Source organism: Muscardinus avellanarius (assembly GCF_963383645.1).
Source record: "Muscardinus avellanarius genome assembly, chromosome: 5".
NCBI lineage: Eukaryota > Metazoa > Chordata > Mammalia > Rodentia > Gliridae > Muscardinus > Muscardinus avellanarius.
Window position 1 is genome coordinate 1,834,949 of NC_137790.1, and position 10,306 is coordinate 1,845,254.

Sequence of the window (10,306 nt, forward strand, 5' to 3'; positions counted from 1 at the left end):
AGCGGAGGTTGCAGATTCAAGAGCCACTTAAAGTCGCCTCTGCTTGGTTTAGGCAATGTGGGTCAGACTGGTCAGATGGAAAACGTGCTATTGGGTCAGGAGCAGCAGTAACAGACTTTAGAGTTTAATACATATGGCTGCCTGGCACCCAGAGAGGGAGAGCACTGTGCCGATCCCACCTTGTGGTCAGTCCAGTGTTTTATGGGGGGGCAAATACGTCTCCTGCATGGTGAATTTCCAGAAATAAACAGGTGGGCCTGCTTTTCTGATGATGGTGATTGATATGGGATGTGGAGCTTCCAAGAAATACCAAGGGCCTATGCCACCTGTTGAGTAACCTTAGGAAAAAAAAGCTGGTCCATTATCAGATTGTAAGGAATTAGGGAGTCCAAACTGAGGGATGATGTCCGAGCATAGAGCACTGGCCACCGTGCTGGCCGTCTTGTCCTTTGAAGGGAAAGCCTCTACCCAACCTGTTAGGGTGTCAACCATGGTAAGAAGATACTTTAGTTTTTTGTGAGAGGGCATGATTTGCTTATCTGCTACCTTGAGAGTTACCCTGGGCTCGGCAAGTGTGATCGGGATTGACGAGTCTGGGAGCCGTTAGTCTTCGACCAGGCTGAGTAGGGCCGGCGGCGGGCCCTGTTTGGAAGGGTGGACCCCCTGTGTTGAGGCAGCTGGGGCTCACCGCTGTTCCAAGGGCAATCACTTTTCCAGTGTGCCTGGCCACACACCGGGCATGGTCCGATTGGTGGGTGTGGCTGAGGGCAGTGCTTAGCCCAGTGTCCTTCCTGGAGGCTCCCTGAGGTAGTTGTCATTGCTGTCCTCCGCCCTTAGGTGGCGCTCGTCGTCCAGAGGGCTGAGCCTCCACCACCAACCACAGGGCTGCTACCAAGGTGTGGGCTTGCAAATCTGCCTTTGGCCCAGTCGGACTGTACGCTGCGTTTCAGCCTCTTCCTCTCGGGAAACGAAGACTTTAAATGCCGTGTTCACCAAATCTCGAATAGGGCTCTGAGGGTCCCTTAAGGGAGGACAGTGAGGGGGAAGGAGCGAGTTAGGGTGAGAGGCCGTTGGAGGGGACTCCGATGGCGGGTTGAGATTGGATTGGGAGGGGTATATGGGAACTAGAGGTTCAGAGATGGGCTCCAGTGGTGAGAGATTAGCTGTTGGGTAGGGTGGTGGTTGGGGCGGAGAGGAGAGATCCTGAAGATCAGGGGGGAATCAGAAGGTGGTGCCTGTAACTCAGCAAAGCAACAAGATGGTGACTGAGACTCAGAAAATGGTGGGTGATGGGGGAGAGGGGTCGGAGGGACAGGAGTGCAAAGAAAAAGAAGGCCTGGATATTAAAGACTTCCGGACATTTACCAGACCGTTTACAAAAGTTACTGAGATTGGTCAGGACATTAAAATCTGAGTTCAATTTTTGGGCCACAGAGACCCATTATCCAATTCGTACTGAGGCCATGCTATGTTACAATAGAAAAGGAGGCGCTCAAGGCTCAAATCTTCTGAGAGCTCCAGGGCCTGGAGATGAGTGAGGAGACAACCCAGCAGGGACTGGGGATCTATTCTGGAATTTTGGTTTCCCATATCTGGTCCACGGGCAAGAACGAAGGACAGGAGACAGACATTCCCGTTTTTCCTGATCAACGTGTGGGAATGGGGCCAAGAGGGCAGGAGAGACGTCTCCACTCCCTTCTCAAGGCTGGAGGATGACCTGGTCATCCAGAAGCAACTCTATGTTGGCTGTGCATTGGGAAAAACAGAGAAGCCAGAGGCAAGAAGCTAGGGGAAATGACCCACTGACCAGAGAAAGGGAAGGGAACTCACCCTGTCCAAAAGTGGTCAGTCCAATTAAGGGTCAGAGAGTCCAGGTTCTTGGGAGTAAAGAGGAGGCCTCCTGAGGGGAGTCACAGGGGCTCAGGGAGGGGTAAAAAAGAGAATGAAAAAATAAATAAATCCTCTTGGGTTTGGTGGGTATCAGCACCAGATGTAATGTTGAAATTAAGTTGGGGTTGCAAAGGAGGCAAAAACCAGCCAAGTTTTTGTGTCAGACCAGGCCTCTTTAATTAACTGGCATATTTGGGCAAGGTCTGGCGACCATGGGGCAAGGGGCCGATGATCGGTCAGCAGAGTCACACCACAGAGAGGAAGTGAGGGTATTTATGTAGCCGGGATCTTGGGGTGGGGCTAGCGGCGTGGGGATGCCGGCCGGTCTCGCAACATCTGGAGTCTTGCAACATCTAAACTCTGCCCCATCTCCCATTGTGGCTTCTGGGGTCTCCTTCCTGTCCCATGAGGGGAGGTGGAGGACCTGCCCTGTCACTTTTCTTTCCTTGGTCCTTGATTTTCAGGTTCTCCAATTATATGTCTGTTAGACCACTTAGTACTGTGCCTGCACCACTGAGGCTCTGTTAAAGTAACCTTACCGTTCCCTCTCTGTCTTCTGGTTTGGACAGTTCCGATGGCGATATTTTAAGTTCACTAGCCTTCCGCATTGTCTCGTCTTTCAGCTCTTTAAACTCGTCTTCGGGTTTTGAGTGTTTGCTGTTGTCCTGTCCTTAGCTCTTGGAGTTCAGCTCGGTTCTCTGTCCTCTTTCTCACACGTTCCTATCTCCTTAGATCCTTGAGCTGTTTATAGGGATTGTTCTAACTCCCTAGTCTGCTCATTTGTAATTTCTGGATTTGTTTCTGCAGCTTGGTTTCTCTCTTGGTTTGGGGCTACATTCTCCCTTCCACTAATCCGGCCAATTGCAAGGGAATGTGTTGCTTTCTTTGGGGTAGAGTGTGCTACTTTCTTTCTACCCAGGAGGCCCTGACGTGAGGAGCCCTTCCTCCCCTGGGGCTTCCTGCTGTCTATGGCTCGGCAGGGTGGAGGAGCAGCCTGCCCTGCAGGACGTTCAGCACCCCTACTCCGACTCGTCAGGTCTGCACCGGGTGCTCAGTCAGCTTTCTCTGCTCTGCTCTTTGGGGCTCAGGTATCTCCCAAGCTTTTATACACTCTGGAAACTGTTCTGCTCACAGTGCCCCCGTGGCTCTCTGCCCAGTCTCCCTGAGTTCTGAGCTCTGCCTGATTGGCTGGGACTCAAGATGCATTCAGGGGACCCCCGACACCTCCCTGCACAGCACCCTGCTCTCAGATGTTCAGAAGCTTGGCTGCCACCCTTTCCCAGACCCCTGGGAACCGTGTACCCTACACAGGAGAGTGCTCAGGATACTGAAGGACAGTGGGGTACTGTGTGCAAAAAAGAAAAACATGGCCGCGTGGCCCAGCCAGGAAACAAAGACAGGAACCCGGGAAGCCAGGGCATGGTGTCACAGGCCTTTATTCATCAGTTACTTCAAGAGCATCCAGAGAAAGGACAGAGACCCCATGGACCAAGTAGCACTGACCCTCACGGGGAAGGAGATGGTCTGGAGGGCCCTAACCTGGGGGCTTGTTAGACTGCCTCGGGGATGGACAATTCACGTCTCCACACACTCCTGCTCAGCGGCAGGCCTGACCAGCACACTCCAGGACCAGGCCTAAGCGCTGGGACAATTCAGGATGTGGCTATCAGTTTCCAAGGGGGACCTGAGCCTGGCTGTGCAGGGGACAGGGCCGGTCAGCAGCTGGACTTCTGGCCCAAGGAGAGGCCGCAGCAGGCGGGGCGGCACACCGGGCGGCAGAGCAGGGACACGCAGGAGGAGGGTCTGCAGCAGACGGGCACACAGCTGGACTGCGGGCAGGAGGAGCAGCTGCAGCAGGAGGGCTGGCAGCTAGACTGCTGGCAGCAGGAGGAAGAGCCAGAGCAGACGGGCACACAGCAGACGGGCTTGCAGCAGATGGACACACAGCATGACTGCTGGCAGGGGGAGCAGCTGCAGCAACAAGGGTCACAGCTAGACTGCTGGCAGCAGGAGGAGGAGCCAGAGCAGACGGGCACGCAGCAGACGGGCTTGCAGCAGACAGGCACGCAGCAGGACTGCGGGCAGGGGGAGCAGCTGCAGCAAGCTGGCTGACAGCTAGACTGCTGGCAGCAGGAGGGCGTGCAGGAGCTGGTGCAGTATGGCTGGCAGCAGGGGCTGGCTACGCAGCTCACTGGGGTGCAGACGAGGCTCAGGCAGGGGGCCGGGGCACAGCAGCTGGGGGCACAGCAGGGGGGCTCGCAGCAGCTCTCTGGGCAGTCGTCCACCTGCCAGGAGTCGCTGGAGCAGACAGACATGGTGGAGGCGGCCATGTGGGCTGGGCAGAGGGAGCGTGTGAGTGTGTGTGTGTGTGTGTGTGTGTGTGTGTGTGTGATGTGTGTGTGTGTGTGTGTGGTGCTGGGCTCCTGGCTTTTATACTCCTCCAGGGCGTTTGCCCCAGCACGAGGCGCTGTAGCCTCTTCCTTCCCTGTTGGTGTTTGAAGCTGTTTCCTGGAGCCCAGACCACAGCCTGTGGGGCCTGCTGGTGCCTGGAGGCCTCAGCATGCTTTGCGTCCCAGGAAGAGAAGCACAGGTGCATGGAGGCCTGGTGGGAGGAGAGACCTGCGGGTGTTCCCAGACTGTCCCCCTCGGCCACAAGGCCCTAGGTGTCAGGTGGAGTCATGGTGGCCATGATGCCTGTGGGCCTCTACCACCCTTGGGTCCCTTGGGCTGTTTCTAATTCCCTGTGCCTTGGTGGTTGGAAGGTTCCAGAAGGAGCTGTATTTGGTTTCTAGAGAGAGGACCATGAGCCATGACTTTTCCGCAGTTATTTATTGCTTTTCCTGGGCTGTGTTACAGAGCTCCGAGGACTTGGTGGGTAATAGCAGTTTTTTGTCTCGCAGTCTGGAGGATGGAAGTCCAGGACGAAGGTGGCAGAGGGCTGAGCCCTGCCGTGGCCATGCTGGGAGGCTGGTCTCCCCAGCGGTCTGGGCTCCTGGCCTTGCAGAAGCATGGCCGTTTGGACACGTGTCCTGACTCCCCCTCTGGCCCCTGTCTGGTGCCATCCTCCTCACAGGGCTCTGATGGGCCGCAGTCAGTACTCTCCCTGTCTGTGCCACACTCTGACCTCGTGGCTCCCTGTCTGTCTCCTGATACCTTTTTGCTCCCCGGCATCCCCCACGAACCCCCCACCCGAGCTCCTGGTTCAGGGAGGCCATGTTTTCTTCTGCAGTGTCCTTGAGTTAATGGAGAAATGCGCGCTCTGACCTTCCCGCCCTCCTCCACTCGGCCTCGGGTCTGCAGTGCCCCTCTCTCTTACACGTAGCCAGAATGGCTGCTGGTTGTCCTGGGGGAGCCCCTGGCCGAGGGCCACAGCGCAGGGTGGAGAGGAGGACGCCAGGGCTCAGCGGCCCCTGCTGGGGCTCAGATCCTGCAGGGCTTCCATCTGCCTCACCGTGAAGACCCTGCACCTGCCGCCCACGGTTCTCATGGGACCCGCTGCAGCCAAGATGCTGCCTCACAAAGGGTGTGGCTGTCCCCAGCATCCTCTGCGATAACTGGCAGAGTGGGCCAATGGGAACGCGCGTGTATTAAAGGAGGCAGCTCCAAGTGGGTGGAGTTGCCGGATTGCTAAACGCTTGCTGGGAGGGCTGCAGAGCCTTTATGAAATAACGCCTCTCAGCCCGGCATGGGCCCACAGCAGGGCTGGGGGCTGGGGGCCTGGTGGACGCCCTTGCACAGGTGTGTCTGTGTGAGCACGGGCCCTGGCAGAGGCCTTCTCAAGTCGCAATCCCTCCTGCATACCAGCCCGCCTTCACTTTAATATTTTTGGCTGGGACTTTACACAGGTGACTGCATGATGATTCTGACTGTCAGGGGCAGGGCTGAAACCTCAACTCGGATGAGAGGGGTCCTTGGCTGAAGTGACAGAACAGAATTCAGCGGGCGTCGGTCAGACTTAGACACAGGTTTATTCAGGAAGGTGAAAACACATGTTCAGGGGAGAAGGCGGGCCCCTCCAGAGGGGCGAGGCATCTTTGGGGCTCAGGGCTCTTCTTTTACGGGGCTTTACGAGGGCTGAGGAGGTGTGTGAGGATGAGCTTGTCCTCGAGTCCCGAGCCAGTTCCTGGTGGTCTGGTCAGCCTCAGAGTCCCCCATTATCTAATCAACTAGAAAGAGCTAGTCAGTGTCCTAAATTAGAGGTTTCTCAAGATGTCCTGACTTTTTATTTTATTTATTTATTTATTTATTTATTTATTTATTTATTTAGCAGTACTGTGGATTGGACCCAGGGGCACTCTACCTCCGAGCTACACCCTCAGCCCCTTTTTTAATTTTTTTATTTTGAAACAGGGTCTCACTGAGTTGCAAAGAGCCTCACCAGGTGGCTGAGGCTGGCCATGAACTGCGATCCTCCTGTCTCAGCCTCCCAAATGCTGGGATTACAATCATGTGCTGCCACACCTGGCTCTGTCATTTTAACTGTGCACAGGGCAATCCCAGTTTCTCAGTTACCTGTAGGATCTAGAGATTTCCCAGGAGTTTGGGAGAGACGGGCCTGGGATAGAGAAGTGGCCTGGGGAGTTAAGGATGAGGAATTTTGCCTCCAGGTCCCGTGGACAATGTCAGACTTCACTTGTCACTTGGTCTCCTTGATACCTATGTGTTGCTTCTGTCCGACATTGATGACTTTCACGGTGTGAAATACTGCACACGCTGGGGACAGATCCTGCCCCGGTGCGAGTGCCCATGACGCCGCCATTGTGGTCAGCACCTTGCCAGGGATGCCCACCTAACCTGTCTCCTTGTCTTGTCACAGACCTGCGGCCCCTGGACATCCTGGCAGAGGCCGTCCCTTCGCATGGAGCTGCGGGTGGGATCCGTGTGACGCAGGCCCAGGGCACCCGGGGGCTCCAGCTGTCGGCCACCTCCCCCCGCGCCCTGAGCTTCCCAGCCTCGCGGATCTTCTCCAGATGTGACCGCTTCCCTGAGGAGTTCTCCATCGTCGTGACCTTGAAGGTTCCCCCTCTACCAGCCAAGGTCAGTGGTGGTCCTTGCTGTTCACACGGAGACAGCCCCATTCTCCTGTGTGATGTTCCTGGTACCAGTGTGCGCCATTGTGTGAGACAGCTTTGCATTATTGTGATGTTACCCAAGATAATCAACCTATAAAGTTGATAGGTTTATGTTGGCTCAAGGTTTAGAGGTCTCGTTATGTGGTTGCCTGGCTCTATTGCCCCGGGGTCTGTAGTGGTTTAACATCAGGGCAGGACTCTGGTGGAAGAAGCTTCTCACCTCATGGTGGCCGCAAAGCAGAGAAACAGGAGGTTCTGGGCCTCAATATTCCCTTCAAGGGTGCATCACCAGTGACCTCACCTCCTGCAGCCAGGCCCCACCATTAAAGGTTCCACCACCTCCCAATAGCACCGTGGGCTGAGGACCCTAAGCCTTTAACACTTGGGCCTTTGGGAGACATCCCAGACCAAACCATAGCAGCCCTGCTGCACAAGTCTTATACACTGCAGGTTCAGCTTTCTAGGATTTTGCTGAGGCCTTTGTGTCTCTACCATGAGAGAGACCGGTCGATGGTTTTCTTCCTTGTGTCCTGGGTGATGGTGCGGATGTACTTGGGCTCACAGGACTCGCCGAGCAGCCCTGCTTCCTTCTCCAGTCATCAAGAGTTTGTAAAGAATCGGTGCTGCTCTTCCTGGTTGGTTTCCACTATGATCTTTCTTACTTTTTTCCTTGTTTGTTTAGATTTCATTTGGTCTTCCTCCAGTGTCTTAAGGGAAAATCAGGTGTTTTTTGTTTATGTTTTGTTTTTGTGGAACTGGGGATTGAATTCAGGGGCATTGTATCTCTGAGCTGTACTCCCAGGTCATTTTATTTTTTATTTTGAAACAGGGCCTCACTAAGTTACTGAGTGTCTTCCTAAGTTGTCTAGGCTGGCCTTGAACTTGCAATTCCCCTTCCTCGGCCTCCTGGATTACACTCCGTCTCCTGTATGTCGTGTGTGTGTGTGTGTGTGTGTGTGTGTGTGTGTGTGTGTGTGTCATTGTTCCTCTCTTACTGCTTTCATTTGCATTAAATGAATAATTTCTTTTTTGTGTGTATGGTACTGGGGTTACTGGAAGCCCTTCTACCTCCGGGCTACACTCCCAGACCCATTTTATTCTTTTTATTTGGAAACAGGGTCTCTTAATCCAGCGCGGCTGGCTTCGAACCTGCGCGATCCTCCTGTCTCTGCCTCCCAAGCGCGGGGATGACAAGCGTGCGCCACCACGCCCGGCCAAATGAATAACTTCGAATGTAGCATTTGATTTCCTTATGATTCGTTCACTATACTTTTTAAATTTTCCCTTAGAGGTTGCCCTGCTGTTTAGCACAAACATACAGTTGAAGCTTTTCAGAATCAATATCAAATCTGTAGCGACTCACTTCCAGTGAGAGATGAGAATGTTGCTTTGCTCCACGTTCCCCTTTAGGTCTCGCTGTTATACACATTATAGCTGCAAATGCTAAGACCTGAGAATACACTGCTATAATTATTTCTATAATTTATGACTTCTAAAGGATCTTAGAAAAGAGGAGAACAAATGCATATTTATAGCTTTGTTATATTAACCTTCCTTTTCACATTCTGGGGCCCTCCATTCTTCCCTGTGCGTTGGGAATTGCTTGCTTTGCCCAGGCTGACCTGGCTCCTACACACCCCCTTCGTGCTACTACTGTCTAATGCACTTATTTCTATATGTCATAGTCCTGTCATACATTAGTCACATTTTATTCAATTGCCTTTTTTATAAGAGGAGGAATGAAAGCCTATGCATGTGTATTGCCTTTATTAATCATAGAATTGCCTTTGCTAGTGGTCTGTTTTTCATGTGGATTTGAACTTCTGCCTGGGATCACCTGCTTTCTGTCTGAAGAATCCTTTTAGGCATTGTAAGGCAAGTCAGCTGGAGGTTTATGTGTATTGGGGATAGCTTTATTTTGCCTTCCTTTTTGAGAGGCAGCTTTGTTGGGCATAGGATTCTTGGCTGACCGTTTGCTCTTTGAGAATTTGATTTATCATCCATCGTCTTCGGCCTCCATATGCCTGATGAAAAGTCTGCCGTCGCTCTTCTGGAATTCCCTTGTCAATCACTCCTTGTTTCCCTCTTGGCGGTTTCAAGAGTTTCCCCTTGGTTTTTGACTTTTGGTGTTTTCTAGGATGCACCTATTTATGGATCTTTTCTGTGTATTCTACTTGGAGTTTTTTGAGGTTCCTGAATGTATAAATTGATGGTTTTCAGTGAATCTGGCAAGTTTTCAGCCATTATTTAAAGCAGGTTTCTCATTCTACCTGACTTTGCATGAGGTGGGTATGCCAACAGAGCTCTGGCCCCACCATGCAGAGGCCAACAAGCCCCAGGCCTGCAGCCCCAGCCCCCGACAAGCCCCAACAGAGTGCTGTGCTACCTGGGGAGGCTCTGCCTCTCAGAGCATCACCAAGGGCCTGCCCTTGATGCCTCAGAGACTTGGACCAGAGTGACCATTGGATGAAGAGGTGAGGGGCCCTGACCAGAACTCCCTGGGGTGCAGGTGTATGTCCAGGCATCAGGGCACAGGCTGTAACACCCAGTGGGCAGGAAGTCATGGGATAAGGCTCCATGTGAACTAGACTTCTATCTGTGCTCAGTATTACAGTGTCTTGAGGTCAAGGAACAGCTGTACTGCTGGGGTACTATGGCCGCTGGAGGGAGACCAGCTGGCTGTCATTTGCACCTGGGGCTTCAGGAGCCCCAAGAACCTGCTGCAGGTGAGGGTGTCCCAGCTGTGAGGAGACGGGATTGTGCAACATCATGCACACTGTCAGAGAGTATTCCAGAAATGTTCAACTTGAAATGAGACATCTTCACTGTCCTAGGCCTGCATCTGCCTCCATCCCTCTCTACGAGCCTTCCTTCCTGTGCAAGGAAGATGCTTCCTCTCATACCTACCCTCAGATAACCCCAGACAGAAACGTGTCCCCAAATTACCATGACAACCAGCTGCACCAACCACAGAGCAGAACTGGCCACATCGCCCAGCCAGCCGAGCATCATCTGACCTGTCCCTAGTGCAGCACGGGGTGACCTGGTCTCAAAGTGCACACTCTGGGGTACACCCATACCCTTACCTCCCTAGGGGTGGAAGTTCTGTTTACAAGAATGAACACTGCGGGTAGGCGCAGAGGAACAGAACTCCCAGATACCACTGGAAGGCTGCTGTCCCTGTGCCAAAGTGCACTTTGATATAATCAAAATATCAGCTATGAGACCCCTCCAGGGACAATGCCCTCAGGTGTCACAGCCAGCAACACTTAAACAGAGCAAACCAGCAATGCAGAAAAACAGCCCTACTACAAGGAGACCAGGAAGAAGGAAGCTTCCCCCTG

General features: G+C 53.3%; 1 protein-coding gene across 1 annotated transcript in view; it reads left to right on the forward strand.

The window, feature by feature from the left end:
• TSPEAR (thrombospondin type laminin G domain and EAR repeats) overlaps positions 1-10,306 on the forward strand; it is a gene marked incomplete at both ends in the record, with an annotated part of 169,357 nt that overhangs the window by 82,147 nt on the left and 76,904 nt on the right. Inside the window, one exon of the mRNA XM_080696039.1 lies at positions 6,707-6,927. Coding sequence (XP_080552165.1) covers positions 6,707-6,927 — 221 coding nt within the window. The remainder of the gene's footprint in view (positions 1-6,706; positions 6,928-10,306) is intronic.